Source organism: Sander vitreus, chromosome 5, assembly GCF_031162955.1.
Source record: "Sander vitreus isolate 19-12246 chromosome 5, sanVit1, whole genome shotgun sequence".
In the NCBI taxonomy this organism is placed as follows: domain Eukaryota; kingdom Metazoa; phylum Chordata; class Actinopteri; order Perciformes; family Percidae; genus Sander; species Sander vitreus.
In genome coordinates this window covers 27,801,450-27,817,818 of record NC_135859.1, presented here as the reverse complement: position 1 = coordinate 27,817,818, position 16,369 = coordinate 27,801,450, and the positions used below count along the sequence as shown (strand labels likewise).

The 16,369-nt window shown below is 40.4% G+C and overlaps 1 protein-coding gene across 1 annotated transcript in view; it reads left to right on the top strand.

Annotated features, from left to right (window-relative positions):
• The window catches only part of taok3a (TAO kinase 3a), a 73,828-nt gene that overhangs the window by 35,739 nt on the left and 21,720 nt on the right, over positions 1–16,369 (top strand). Inside the window, exons 3-11 of the mRNA XM_078251340.1 lie at positions 3,936–4,175; positions 8,418–8,489; positions 9,201–9,302; positions 9,620–9,665; positions 10,876–10,972; positions 11,494–11,607; positions 12,537–12,628; positions 12,795–12,888; positions 15,427–15,508. Of these exons, the coding sequence (XP_078107466.1) occupies positions 4,044–4,175; positions 8,418–8,489; positions 9,201–9,302; positions 9,620–9,665; positions 10,876–10,972; positions 11,494–11,607; positions 12,537–12,628; positions 12,795–12,888; positions 15,427–15,508 (831 nt within the window). The 5' untranslated portion in view covers positions 3,936–4,043. The remainder of the gene's footprint in view (positions 1–3,935; positions 4,176–8,417; positions 8,490–9,200; positions 9,303–9,619; positions 9,666–10,875; positions 10,973–11,493; positions 11,608–12,536; positions 12,629–12,794; positions 12,889–15,426; positions 15,509–16,369) is intronic.

Below are 16,369 nucleotides of genomic sequence, written 5' to 3'. Positions count from 1 at the left end.
TTAATCGAAATTAACGCGTTATTTTGACAGCCCTAATATATATATATATATATATATATATATATATATATATATATATATATATATACAATTTTTTTTTTTAGAGCTGCATAAAATAATCGGTTATTTGTCAACTATTAAATTAATCGCCAACTATTTTGATAATCAATCGGTTTGAGTAATTGTTTTATGAAAAAGCTTCTTAAATGTCAATATTTTCTAGTTTCTTCAGTCCTCTATCACAGTAAATGGAATATCTTTGAGTTGTGGACAAAACAAGACAATTGAGTATGTCATCTTGGGCTTTGGAAAACACTGATCAACATTTTACACCATTTTCTGACATTTTAAAGACCAAACAACTAATCGATTTAATCGAGAAAACAATCGACAGATTAATCAACAATAAAAACTAATCATTAGTTGCAGCCCTACTCTTTTTCTGAAGTTTTTGTATCACTTTTATGTCGTGGTTGACCTGGATTCAGTTCAAAATGTTGTGAACAGTTTCATTTTTATCTATTATTCACTATCAGAATGTGGCTCTGTCTGAAGCCATGTCCTTCTAAATAAATATGAAACAAAATCAATACTGGCGATTGACTTACATTTCTGGAAAAACATTGTATCATGTATATTATTCTTGCATATAATTGGCTAAGAGTAGACAATGGCATGTCCCATTTAAAAAATGTCTGTTGCAGCACATGGTATAGAGCCATATCCAACAGCCTGATGGGCTTGGTCCTGCAACAACATGTTGGTACATCAATTAGTCATAACAGCACCAACAGGGGCCCTGGGGCTGGGAGAGTATTTGTTTGTTTGTGTCTTTCTGCTTGTGTGTTTCTTGTGTAAGCATGTTGAACTTTGGCCCACAGCATGTGTTCATGTACAGATACAACCATCGGAGAAGTCCCAGAATAAGTTCTTTAGATCTTGTGTCTATAAGATTGCATTTACCGAGTTGAAAATGAATTGTACTGGCCTATGTGAAATATTAGATATCAAAGATGATAAAAAAGAGTCTGCAGTCCGCACACTAGACCCCGCAGTAACTCACACGCACGGCGTCTCACTTACTCACTCACACACCAGTTTGTCTATGCAAGGCACACTAACGCACACCTCCACATAAGTACAGTGTCATGCAGTTGTGTGTAGTAGTGCACATGTAGTAAAGAATACACACACACACACACACACACACACACACACACACACACACACACACAGTGAACTGTCAAAACACTGGGCTTTGCTGGGTTAGTGACAGCTTTACCAAGCCCCCCATGTTACAACCTGTTGTTGCCACGTTGCATCACTTCACACATCTTAGAGGAGGAAGAGTGAAAAAGAGGGTGTGAGGGAAGGTGTGCAGAGTCTCCAGAGTGATCACATGACATCAATGGTCGTTTGCGACATTTTTAGCTGTCTTTTACTCATCTGCCGACTAAAACTGCTTTCAAAGCTCCTTCACATAGAGTAAAACTGACTATCAGTAGTTCTGTCTCTCTCTCTCTGTGTGTGTGTGTGTGTGTGTGTGTGTGTGTGTGTGTCTAAAGTAGAGCTCAAGCAGGAGAGATGAGACAGACAGTGCTGATGCAACCAGGAGACACACAAATTCACTAAACACACATGTTCACACACAAGTTCATATTGTAGGTAAACAGAAAACACACACACACACACTGACTATACAAGCACAGAGATGAATACTTAATAGCAGTGTAACCAAGTGTTTTTCATTGAATTGCTAGTAACCATGACTAGGATATAAGAAATATCTGTAACTTAGAGGTTGTATGCATACAGTTACATTGCTATGCTGTACTCTACAGTTCATTCGTCACACCTCGATCACAGGCGTGAAGGTCTCAGCTGAAGGCTTCATGCTTTTCAAAAATGCCTCACTGACATAGAGATGTCCTAAGGCAATAAACATGTAAGCCTGTATATGTGATCTTTCACATTATGTAAGCTGGTAAACTGAAACCATGTCTGTTGTTTATGTTGCAACCCGTGGTGGTTTCCAAGCATGTTCTGGGGCATTCTTAGAGCGAAACCAAAGCCATGAAATTCACTTTAGTCAGGCTACAGTACAGCAGGCCGCCATTCCCAATGCTGAGATGTTATGTTAAAGCAGCTTTACAGATGGTAGCAGGATGGCATGATGTCTCAGGGGACTTTTCCATATAAGACGACGTATGTGTTCTTGTTGACGTTTACTTGGCCAACACACTGCTCTCACCTGCTGTAGCGATAGCTAATATAAAAAGAAATACATTATATTATTATTATATAGTCCCCTCCTTTATATAACCAACCTTGATGCTCATGTCCCCCTCACTGCCATGAGCTTCAGCATCTGGACTCAATATGTTTACAAAGTTATAAGGTAAATGATCACCCATGTCTTACCCTCCACTCTACAGGGTAACAAATAACAAGCATGTCATAATGTAGGCCTTCAACACCTGAACACTGGCAGAATTGCTTTGAGCTGCCTTCAGCCAGTGTAAGTGTTGAGAGTATGATGATGCTGAACCTTAAAGGCCGTTTTATGCTTCTGCGTCGAATCGACGGCGTACCCCCGCAGACCCCTCTGCGTCTACGCCGGACCCTACGCCGTAGCCTGACGTGCACCTCTCGAAAAATGTAACTACACGTCGCAGCGACGCACGTCGCAGCAACGCACGTCGCAGCGACGCACATCGCAGCGACGCACATCGCTCGGCCGTGGCTTGGTAGTGTTGCATTTCCCCCGACTCATTTCCTGGTTCTCCTTCTCCATAAACAGTGTGAAATCAAGGAGAGGGTTAACTTTTCCTGCTAAATATTTCCCACCGTGGTCAGAAAGCACAGGGGAGACTTTGTGTCGGTACTCGCTCCGAAGCTAATCGCCGTCACTCCCTCACTTCTCCCTCGCTCTATCACCCACTCCCAATAAATAACATTTATTCAGAAGTTGTAAAATACAAGAGATGCACAACACGCAAACATAATGCAATGTGCAGATATTTAAAGCAAAATATAACCATCGCATTGGAGAAAGTTTTTGAATCGGGTCATCGTTCAAGTTTCTCAATGAAATAGTCTAGCCTTAGTATCCCATACCAAAAGTAATCCCTCCCAAAGTTTTGAGGCTGCCATCTTTATATACCTGGTGCAATGGAACAGAGGGCACAGGACTTTTGCCTTTAAAACTGATATTTTTGGGTGGGTGTGATGGCTTAGATCCTTTTTAAGAGCAGGGGATTAGGATGATGCTGATGCTTAGTGTCTTGGCCTGTGTGCCTTGCTGCCTCTGCCTGTATGTCAGCTTGCTCTGTGTGGGGCTGGCCTTTGGAGCCAGATTTGCTTGCTGCATCTGGCTGATGGGGGAAGAGAGAGAGAGAGAGAGAGAGATGTGCAGCGAAGCTAACTGGAGCAGTGTCCAGGATGCGTACACGCTTGACGGCCTGGCTGCAGCCTTGTGATACAAAACATTTAGCATTAGTGTGTGTGTCTGTATGCACACTGGCATGTAGGGATATGATGCATTAGTGTGTGCGTGCACTCTTTACGTGTCCAAGTGTGACTTGGATGAGCAGCAGGACTAGACAGCTAGCCGTCATCATGTGGATGTCTTTTTTTTTCTTTGTTATCAACTGTCCATGAGATGCACAAATGCAAGTACATGATAGAAAGGCAGGCACACAATATGATGCACACACACACACACACACACACACACACACACGTTGGTCATTGATACCTTGGAACATCCAGACCAAGATTTATAAAAGTTTAATATTTGCTTACTTGGTCAGGTAAAAATTATCTTGCATACAGGAAGTGATGTGTTAAGTTTTGTGGCAAGTGTTAAATTGAAGAGGATCTGCACAGCCTGAAGAAAAAACAAATGTCACAATCGTGTCCATTCTTTTTCCCAGGTCTAGCTGGCCAATGCCGGGGCCGTCGTGGACATCTGGTGGCGGCAGCAGCAGCAGTAGTGTGTATGTGAGCGTCGTCCCCGGCGCCTAGCTGATGTCCAGCCCATAATGCCGTCATCCACACGGAAAGGAGTTCCGAAGGACCCCGAGCTGGCTGACCTCTTCTTCAAAGATGACCCTGAGGATGTCTTCTGTGACCTGCACGAGATTGGACATGGCAGCTTCGGGGCCGTCTACTTTGTAAGTGCCAATTAACAATTCTTTTGTAATTTAAAAGCTCCATACATGTCCTCTGTTGAACTAATTTTAACAGAGGACATTGTATATACAATGAAAAAAAATGGCCTTCAAGCTCTTGTCATGGCCATATTATCAGGACATTTCAGATGACAATCTTGGAATAAAGTTTTGTCAGGCATTTACTTCTGAATTGACCATATCTTTTTGTATTAAGTCTCACTCAATCTTTTTCAACCGCATTTGCCAGTAAGTCAATTCAAACAAAGATTCAGAGTTTATTAATTGAATATGGCTGGACCTTAAAGGCATTGAAATGTTTTGAAAGTGTATAGCTTTTGGGACTAAAACAACAAAGATGTAGTGGTGATGCAGTTGGTTGTAGAATTTATTGGCTGTCCATTTAGTGGAGTTTCATAGTTCAGAAGGAAAACAGCATGTGAATGAGGGGCTGGACCATTTACTTAATACTACCATTAGGCAAGGCACACTCATAGCCCTTTACTACATGGCAATTATTATTACACAATTATCACTTTGATTACTCTACATATGCATTTATCGATTAATTGATTGAATGTTGTAAATGTTGCCTGCTACATTATGACTGTCTGAATGCAATTAAGTGGAGACAGATTGCCTCTCAGCACTTTCTTTGTAGTCTTTCTTATTAATCTCATCATCACTAATTACTCGTCAAGCCTTTGATTCTAAAGCTGCGTGGATAGGGGGTTGACAGCATATCACATCTCTCTGCTCTCTCTTCATTACTCCTCTCCTCTCCTCCAGATGCAGGGCTGGGAGCGATAAGCCTCCTCCCTCCCTCCTACAGCTTCTTTCTTGCTATAGAAAAACAGAAGCTGTCGATAGTGGGGCAGGATTTTCTTGGCTAGCAGGGCTTTACCATCCTCTTCTATCCCATGTCATTACACACACACACACACACACACACACACACACACACACACACACACACAGCCCCAATACATCAGTAGTAACCCTGGTGCCCATGTCCGTCTAGCTCCAGTGTGTGTCTAAATCCTGCCCTGATGCCAGCACTATGTTCACTGACACACTTATGCTTTCCGCATTACAACTGGTACACTGCTAGCTTTAGCTGTTAGCCAGAGCAGCTTTTGTGAAAGTACTCTAAAATATATACATTTTCTTCAAAGTTTAAATACTGAAATGACTAATAACTGCTAGTGTATATATAGGAAGATATATATATATATATATATATATAGCAAATACCACATTATGATGACATTGGTTATCATTCTGGTATAACAAAACAATAACAACAATAAGATGTGCTTTTACAATACTTAGATGTAGTTGTGTTGTCTAACATTTAAGAGGTAAATGTCTGCAACACTGGTACTGTAAAAGATAGCTGCAGGTTAAGTGCACAACAGAAGGGAAAGGTACAGTGGCACAGTTTTTCCTATTGTAAATGTGTCCATAATCTTTAGGTTATTACTGTATTGTATATGCATGCATAGTCAAAAAATGTATGCAACTGTATGTGCATCAATAGTTTATGCATGTTCAGATAGGGAGGAACTCCATTACAGAAAAGAACCAGGGGGATTCCTCCTGCTGGGTATAAAGGCCCATTACCCACACACCACTATAGTGTATGCTGAATGAATTGGCCTTTTGTAATTAGGGCCCGAGCACTGACAGCGTCAGCCGGCGAAGCCCTATTGAAACTGCTCCGTTTATTATTATTATTATTCTCCCCAATTAATCACTTCAATAAGAAAAGCTATTAAAAGCTTGAGCTTTCGTCCAACGGTGTGGGCGTGGCGGCCATTTTGAGCATTTACCGATGAACGAAGAAGTTTTTGTAACTTGAGTGTACATTGTCATATCTGCCAGAAATTTCTCACGATTGACAAGGGTTCATGCCTGAGCACATCTATAAGCAAAAATTGACTTTTGGTTATAGCGCCCCCTGCTGGCAACAGGAAATCCGCCTTATATGACAAACATCATCCGATTTACATACTTAACTTATAATGTGTAGTCTACATGTGATACTGAGCCGCCCCCTATACTTTAACCACGCCCGTGTAGTCAGACCATGCCCCCTTTTATGGCTTTTGAACCGTTTAAGGTATAGTATTGTGTGAGGTATCATTGAACTCAGTAGAGACAGTGTTTCCTCTATGTTGATTTGACCGTGGCGGCCCCCCACGGCAACATTTCTGCCCCCCACGGTATCAGAAATAGGGCTGCATTGTTAGAGTGCATGTCGGAGAATAGCGCGGACACACAGCAGAAAAAGGGAGAAAGGAAAAAGAGAGGATAAGCCAGTTGGGATTGTGTGTGTGTACGTCCTTGAGAACTGTAAGTCGTATAACTTATGTTGTCAGTTCATTTAAGCCTGGTCTTGCAAGTTTAAATTAACTGGTGATTTTCGTTGTTTGTATTCTTCACCTGCGAGCTAAATTGCACGTGGCTGTTGATTCAATAGCGATTGCTGAACGCTCTCGCCCACGTTTGTATTTTAGGTGCATTATTTACATGCTGAAGTAGTTACACTGCATTAAGATAATGTAATTAATAGTGGGTTTATTGTTATTGTTGCTACAGAATGCTTAGCCTATATGTCAAGATCAAAGTTGGCCTATATAGTAACTCAAAAAAATACAGTTCAATCACAACAGAAAATATGCCTCATTGTGTGTATGAATAGAGGTGAATAAATATATTTGTTTGTGTTGCAGCAAAGTGTCAGTTCCGTTTCATGGGGGTTGCGGACCTGCCTCCACTGCTAAAAAAAAAATCCTAAAGGAAACACTGAGAGAGTTCCCTTTTCATTGGCGACGGTTAGCACCGTCCCCTATACTTGGTACAACATTTAAAATACACCATTTCCAACGGCGCACACTCCACTGTGTGCGCTGTGTCCAACCGTTGCACAAATGCAGGGTCACGTGGAGCGGCGTCCGCCAGTAACCCCGACGCGCACTGAAGAGCGAGGGCCCGTCCAACGCTGCTTGCAGCTTTAATTATTTATGCACCCCCTTCTTCTGCAATGACAATAAGCCTGAGTGTATTTTAATATTTCAGTGTCACATAATTTCTTTTTCTCTTCTCTATAGCTAACTATCTATACATTACACCAGAGGGAATGGCTATTATGCATGAACTGACAGGCAATCATAGGGATCAAATGAATCTGAGAAAAAAATCAAATGGGAATACTCTGTTGCCTGCTGTTACGGTAATTCCATTTGAATCTCAACATGAATTTCCCATTCATTTGAAAGTCGAATGAAGCCGATATAAGGGCTTTGGCTGAGCTGCAGCGTAGCTGTTCCTGAGGCCAAATGCCTTTTGAGGTTAACACCACGGGTTTAGCATGGGCATGTGGATGTGCACAGACAACACAAACCTAACCCTAGCTGCAGAACACCCACATATCAATTACCTGCAGGCTTCCCCTAATCACGTTGTTGAGTGCTTTGATCATGCGGAAATTTGTTTAAATTCAAATGAGAGAATCTGTTACTGCCGTATCACTCAGCTGTAGAGGTATTGCTTTGTGCAGGCATTTCGCATGCACTGACTATATCCGGCTCACATCTGAATCACCCTTAAGAAATGGCATGAAGGAGACACTTGACTTTAACCCCCTATTTAGCATAAGTATATAACATTTTATAAAAGGTTCATAACACACTATAATGTAGTTGTAAACAGATGTTAGTGTTTATTAATGTATTTGTCAACAACGTATACCCCTTCTGTGGGAACCCATAAGTGGAGATAATCGATGGAAATATTATTAGGCCTAAATGTTTATATAGTGCTTATATGCTAAACAGGGTAGTTAAAGTAACGCATAACGGAGTTACTGTCCACTGAAAACTCATTCCTTTTCAATTCAGAGAATCCTTCCCCCGTTGTATTACTCTGTTTATATAGTACAATATTGCATGTGATGCTTTTGTAAAAATGTGTGAAACTTAATGTAAAGATTTAACATTTTACCCTACTTAATCAGGAATATGTAACGTTCCAATGTCATGTCACATACAACAATTTAACAACTTTTATAACCAGTGTGTTCTATCAATGTGTTCTATCAATGTTACCATATTCTTTTTATAGAGTGTTATAACCAGGAGACCAAAAAAGTCCTGTGATCATGTCTTGTGAGGGGATTACTGTTTGTGTGTTTGTGAGAGTTGTCTGCAAGTAAGAGTCTGATCCCTCTGTTTTCTTCTCCAGGCACGTAACTCCTACTCCAACGAGGTGGTGGCCATCAAAAAGATGTCCTATAATGGCAAGCAGACTACCGAAGTAAGAAAGACTTTCACACACCGGAGCAAATAGACATGCCAAACTTTGGCTTCAGAACCAAGAAGCCACTGTAAAGGCATCACGACAATTTAGTACTTGTGTCTCTGAACCATATCTCAAGATCAAGTGGACATTTGGTCAGCCCACAGTCAGTGTATTAATGTTTATTTCTCTTGCTTTGGCACAAATCTGTTAATACTGTGAGCAAGAGCTCAAATGCAAAAAGTTGTTCTCTAATGATATTCACCCAAAGCTTGACGCTAGCTTGTGAGATGTCTCATGTGTGATGGTTAGTTACCCTAAAAGAACAAAAATGTGAAAATAATGAAAAAAGAATTACTCACCACCAGATGCAAGGATTGAAACAAACATGTGCCTCCCTCAAGCAAACCTCTGAAAACGTTTAGGCACAAGCAGATTTTAGAAGGCGTCCTATGTGATCACAGCTTACGCTTCAGCTGAACTGGAGGCCACATCTCTGTGTTTTAGGAAACTTCATTCTTTTTATAAACCTTTTGAGGTGTGTTTTTTTGCGAGGGCTCTTGCATGACACAATTGTAACAGATGTATAAAGTCCATAATAACCTGTGGTTACTACAGTGAGGCCAGCTGCACCATTTTAGTCAAAGTCACAGCAATGCCCACTTAAGTGTTTCTGTGATTGTACCTGTAGTGTGTCACCATCTGTGTGTCTAAATTTGTTTTTGGCAGAAGTGGCAGGACATCATTAAGGAGGTCAAGTTTTTGGGACAGCTGCGACACCCAAACACAATTGAGTACAAAGGCTGCTACTTGAAAGAAAACACTGCCTGGGTGAGTGGATCCCTCTCCACATCTGCCTTTGTCCCAGTTCCCCTCTTTGTTTCAGTCTTGCAACATTGTTCGTTTTATCTTTTTCTTCCCGTCCTCTTTGTCTGATTCTTTTTCTCTTTTCAGACTGCCTACTACTGTTTCTCTGCATATGTTGTAATCAGTACCACCTTCATTGCAGATATCATAATGTGATTAGTTTGCAGTAGAGAACAACTTCACAAGTTTTCACAAACTTGACCCGAAGCTTTGAATTTGTGATATTTTATGATGCACACCTGGTAAATGAGTTATTCAGCTGTAACTGTATTCTGTTTCAGCTGGTGATGGAGTACTGCCTGGGCTCTGCATCAGATTTACTAGAGGGTAAGTGTATTTACTAATGTGCACACACATATTTAAACTAAACTGTTTTTATTGTCAGTATCAAGGTGTTTATGTTAGCATTTTTTGAAGAAGTCACTGCACCCGGCCAAGAAATAGTCTCTAAACCCCCCATAAAAACCTGATTGTTTTTACATTTGGGTTATTGTATGGATTAAACAAATGAGATATACTGTCTTAGTTAGTAAGCTTTAGCTTACCGCAGTAGGATTGTCTTGACTAGACTGTATTCTACATGTACCTATTATACCTAATTTTCATTTCAGCAGCTGAATATGCACATCATTCCAGGTTACTGTATGACCGTAGTTCATGAGGTTTTGCTATATACTTACTAGACATGAGGACCTGCCTGTTATAAGATGGCTGCATTTATCTCTTAAAACCCATACAACTTCATGTTCTGTGGTTTTGTGAACCTTACTAAATAACAAAACAGAACAAAGTAGTCCATACATGGTTTTTGAGCAAGACGATACACTGTAAATGTAGAATCTATTCGCTCGTAACTGAATTTAGCAACGTTATGTGGTCTGACTTGTGATGTTACATTGAGCACTTTGATTAATACGATTTAGACAGATGGAAGACCATATCTGTGTTACTTAGATTTAGTTTCTAGCTTAACTACTTTTTCTAAAGACCAAAAAACATTTTACAGTTTTCAAAGCTTGAACCATGTTCATGTTGAACTGTCCACCCTCTAAGCATTCCTGACCTGGACATAATGTGTTATTTTAAGCACCTATGTGTGTACTCGTCACTGGCATAGATACACAATCATGACAGTGGGCCCTGGCCTGTTTTTGGGACTTTGAAATTTCTCAGTCATAGTTCTGCTGTGACCTGTTGCCTTGGCACGTAGTCTCTCTGTTACTAACAGTCCACAGGGAGCCAGCTAAGGAGCCTATATCACAACTGTTTACATCCATATGGTAGATGCCAAATGGGAGTCCTTTCTTACTGCCATATCAGCAGGACAGATTGGTATAAAAAAAAAAATGTATTACTGAAACTGTGATGTTTTGGTTGCCATGACTTCGATCAAGCCTGAAGTCTGCACTTCATAACTATATGCAGAAGCTTTATTTATTATGGAGGCCTTTGTGTAGAGCTGTTATAGTTCATTATTATATAATTGAAGTCTTCAGAGGGTTCCTACTAATTTCCACTGTACTAATTTCTCCCCAAGTTCATAAGAAACCACTGCAAGAGATGGAAATTGCTGCCATTACCCATGGTGCCTTGCTAGGACTGGCTTACCTACATTCCCATAATATGATTCACAGGTGAGTCAGTTCATTTCCTAGCTCTAAACATTTCTCAACAGGAACATACAGTGACTTTAGAAAAGACATGATAAGACTTTAAGATGAGATGAGAGCTACTCATGTTCTCCCTTTATTGCGTTTACTAATAAAGCTGTAAAACCTCATCTCTGTACTAACCTTTCCTCCTCCTTGAACTTTGCTGTTGTTGACACCAGTGAGACCGGAAGTAACAACCCTCCTGTCTCACTGGTGTCAACATTATTATATTTGATGGTAGACACATATGATAAGCATCCAACAATGGCACTGTATGAATCATATTCACTGTTCTTTTTCATCGCAAGTCTCATTGCAGAAATTTAAAAACGCATAAAAACCCATTAAAATGAACATATCAAATCCATAAATACATCACATCAGTGACCATTTTTTCAAGGAGGGAAAAGCATAATGCATAATAGATCCTTGGAACTGATGTGGTTTCGCTGCTATGCCTATATATATATGCTCACTTTCTATATCCCCCTCTCCCCATCCAGAGATGTGAAAGCTGGTAACATCCTGCTGACTGAGCTGGGTCAGGTCAAACTGGCCGACTTTGGCTCTGCCTCCATTGCCTCACCTGCCAACTCCTTTGTGGGAACACCTTACTGGTCAGTATACACAAGACAAGATAGACATGGTGGGGCACAACACAGAAGATCACACGGGACTACATGTGCTGAGAAGACCGTGTACTGAAATAGTTTTGTTGGTGTTATTCTTTAGGGGGTCTGCTTTTATTTTGCATAGAAATTACTATTTTGCACAAGTTAGCTGCTTTTTGTGGCTTTTTTTGTTTGTTTTTGCAGTGTTAATTCATCATGTTGTTGCCAGCATGCTGTAAGTGATTTTTGACAACCTCATAAATTATAGGATCTTTTTTTTGGTCATATCTGAATAATCACATGGGTCACTTTTACATAAAATGTAAACCTAGTAATACTAATAAATGATGGAATTTATGAGAAAATGAATTACGGTGTTAACTGTGATGATGTAGCCTGTGAGAGAACTGACACTTTTTCTCATTCATATCATTAGTTTTCAACCCACCACTGTTCTCCAGCAGTGCCAATGCTCCCTCTTGCACACCAGTCTGAAAAGGACCTGAGACATAAACTTATCCATGCAGTGTCCTCTGTTGTTTGCCACTCATATAGAAATCACCAGCTTTGTCTTACCCACCATAGTACTGATTTACCAAGTTCATGCAGCTTTGCTGGTGAATAAAAGACATTGCATAAACAGCCGGACCAGTGATGGACTCTCATGATCTCAAAAGCCAGCAGCACATAACTTCGTCCCACTCGTCATGTTAAATTCAAACACACGCACACAGAAACACACACACAAGTTGTCACACACCACGTTTCCAGAAACGCACACACATTTTCCTAAAACTGAGCTGCTATCACGGCATACCAGAGTCTTTAAAGGCTCTGAGAGGCTTAGCAGATTATAACATTTTCATGGATTTTTCCCCCATACTTAATAAACTACGCATATGTGTGCATTTGCATGTGCATCTCTCTGTCCTCAGGATGGCCCCAGAAGTGATCCTAGCCATGGATGAGGGTCAGTACGAGGGGAAAGTGGACATCTGGTCCCTGGGGATCACCTGTATTGAACTGGGTGAGCATACATCCATCCTAATGGTCAAATAATACATTTATAGGCTCATAAAGACTCTTATGAGACTCTTATGCCTCATTCAAGGAGAAAATGATTGGTGATTGTGAAAACTTAAGCGTCACTCTTCTCCATCTTTCTCTGACTCTGCCATCTTTTCTTATTTTAGCCGAGCGCAAACCACCCTTGTTCAACATGAATGCCATGAGTGCCTTATATCACATCGCACAGAACGACTCTCCCACGCTACAGTCCAATGAGTGGTGAGTCAAAAACACACCTCCCAAATATTACGATTCAGTTTGTTTTGTTTTCTTTCTTTTTTAATCCTTTCAACTAAACAAGCATAGTGTTTGCAGAATGCTGTCAATATGTGACCAGTCAAACTTAAACACTACAAAATGTAAAAACATGGTAATTTAATTGAACAAAAACAACTGTCCACAAACCAAGAAAATCCAGTGAAACTGCTGATACAACACTTCTACTCGACTGTGAATATTAAAGCCCAATCCGATCTGAGCTCAGTCAGGGTGAGACATCCCTGTGTTAATCTGCACGACCTATGATCCCTGCAACAGGCCTTGTGCAAGGTCACACTCTAAGTCTCTTATATAATTACCTGGGAAACCTTTACCAAACTAATACTTTGTAAATAGTCACATCGTTCCTGCTGGGCTGTAAGGTACATGTTAACAGTGTGATTATTCTACTAGTTAAAAACTCACATTTTCTTGTGTTTGTCATACTAAACAGGATGTTTTTTTTGTACACAGACACAGAGTGTTGTAAACGTATTATGGGCAAACGGCCAATACTTTATGCTGCTCTCAGCCTCACAGCTTATGATTGTAGACTCTAATAGATTCTCTAGAGACTGTCCTTCCAGACATCAAAACACTTTAAGCAATTTAATTTAGGCCGGTAGGATTTAAACAGCTCTTTGCTGTGTCTTTGCAACAGCATATCACCCACAGTGTTGAAGTGCACTTTTTTAAGTTAGGACTAGTTGTGTTATTGGATGTCATCGTGAAAGGTGAGATTTTTATGTTTAGTTCACCTCATAAATCAAGAAACTGTATGTGAAATTGTGGATTTCTTTTGATACAGATCGTCTTCGTGTCTTTCTATATGCTCTTTATGTTAAGAAATAAAATGGATTTGTTCTATGTTTAAATTGTTTTGCCAAAAACTTTCACAATGGGTGTTCATTGTTGCTTGGAGGACTCCATTTAAGGAATATTCATTATTTTATAAACAAGTTATTTAGGCAAACTAGAACATAATTGTTAACACTTACTGTATTCTCTACGCTAGCCAACATAGTATACCCTAGCTATTTCATGTTATATATTCTCAGCTAAGCAGTAAATATTCCATCCTCATAATTATTTTACATGCACATGTACTCAGCATGAGCTTGTGCAAACCTGGAGATAAAAGTGGAAGGAATGGAAGGATTTAGTTTGAAATAAAGTTAACTTGTTTCACACAGCAGAACACACAGCAGAAAATAGGTTAAATATGTAGTAGTATAAATGTATAGAGAAGTTAGTGATTTAAAATGGAAAAAAAATTGGTAAAAGATTACTAGCAGGAAATCGGAAAAAAGCATCAAATATTCTACCATTCCTCTTCAGTTGCTGTAGCCACCACTCACACTTTGCATGTGAGGTGCGATTCTCATGGGGGAAACAGCACTCATCAAATATTAACCCTTTGTTTGATGTTCTCCCTGTAATTTTACCATTGCGTTCTTCTTATATGCTATCACTTCCATGGTATGAAAGCTATGCGTGTTTGGTCCTAAGCATGCAGAGTCGTGTCTGTGTTTGCTCCTTGTCATATGTTGCAAGAATCAGAATCTTCTGCACAGCCACGGCGAGAGGCTAAATGTTGTTCTCTACCTGCCTCAGAGCAGCCTGAAGGCATCAGTGGCCTTCCAGAATCTTCCACCCAAGCTCTCAATTAACCTTAAACGAAAGCATATATCATGGGCTCTGTCATGAGAAACATGAGGCACGAGTCTTTTGAGTTGTAATTTGCTGCCTATGCACGGAGAACGTCAGTTGTAAAATTAGCATTGGTTTCTAGCGTCGTGCTGAGGCAAGTGATTGTGTGGGGCAGCACAGGGTTGTGGTATTTTTGGAGGAGCTCCAGCACCCCGAGGCGTTAGCAACATCCCGCCAGATGAGACTAGTAGAGACATCAGCTACATGGTGTAACTTCAGTACACAAGGCCACACTGTGCACACATTGGCATGACATACAAGTGCACTCATGGACCTTGGCTAACCACAGAGGATGTTAGATGTAGAGTTTGAGGAGGATATGTGCACTTACTGACCCTACAATGACCCTGAATGTGCGTATTGTCTATCACAATCTTAACTAGCATCACAGGCTACTTTATCTTAGTGATATAGTCATAGCAACAACCCAAAAATACAGTGTTACATATACTTTGTTATCATGAGCGTATTTTTAGATCAAAGTCAGTGGCATGGTGTTCCACAGCTCCAGTGGCCTATATTTTTTTATTGCTCCACATATTTACATAATCCATATATGGTTCATCTGTGGAGCTGCACATAGAGATTACGTAGGATTGTTCTGTTTAATTCGTTGACATGATAAACACAGCACACGAAGGAAGAGATTACTCATCACATTAAACATTCAGGTGTAGCTGAAGGCAGCCTATCATTAGATTGTCTCTGCTATTCCTGCTTAAATTATTCAGATTTAAATATGATTGACAGAGATGGGAATCATTGACCTGCATCTCACTGTTTACCCAGGTCTGAGCCCTTCCGGAGCTTTGTCGACTACTGCCTACTGAAAATTCCTCAGGACAGACCCTCGTCAGGGGAGCTGCTACGAGTGAGTGGGCTTCCTCTGTAATCCCTCCAGCTGTGACCTCACTTCCTGTCTAAGTCAGTCCCTGAGCCATACGGATGAGTCACTCCCAACCACCCACGTTTCCCTAATACTCAAGTATATACACAGTGTCTTCTTCAAGCACAGGAATCAAGTACCCCGCTGAGAATTGCTTTTTTTCTTTCTTTGTTGTAACTCTGCTTCCTGTGCCGTGCCTCATAGCCATGGCCCTTAAGGGCTCCTCAGAGCTGCGTGTATATGCTGCTTTCACATCAGTTTTTGGTATTTTATTCCTTTATTGATAGTTAGACAGTAAAGAGATGACAGGAATTGAGGGGGGAGAGAGATTGGGAAGGACATGCAACACAAGTCACTGTTGTGGTTCATGTTTGGTGCCTTAAACCCTAGGCCACCATGGTGCCTCATTCTTTTGTTTTTATATAACTTTTAGATCCTTTTTACAAAAGAAAATCTTATTACAAGGTCGACTTAGTTGGACCTTTCTGAAGTTTTGGGGGGAAAAAGTACTTAAAAGTGAACCTTGTCATAAAAACTTTTTGTCAAGGTTGAAAATGAACTCTAATACTCCAAATTTAGATGATGTTCTTACATTTCACCCTCCCTCCATCTCTTCCTTTCAAAGAAAAAGGCAAAATGATCCCATAAAATACAGATTTAAAAATTGAAATGCAGCTGCAAGTCAGCCTTTATAATGACATTTGTTTAGCCATCCTGCCCAATAACACCACTAAAACACAATGAATTTACAAAGTCTTAATCCGTGTATGTTCATTGTGTACAGGGATTGATTTTTTTGTTTGTGTTACCAACAGGTAATCCTATTGGCCCACTAAGAATTTAATG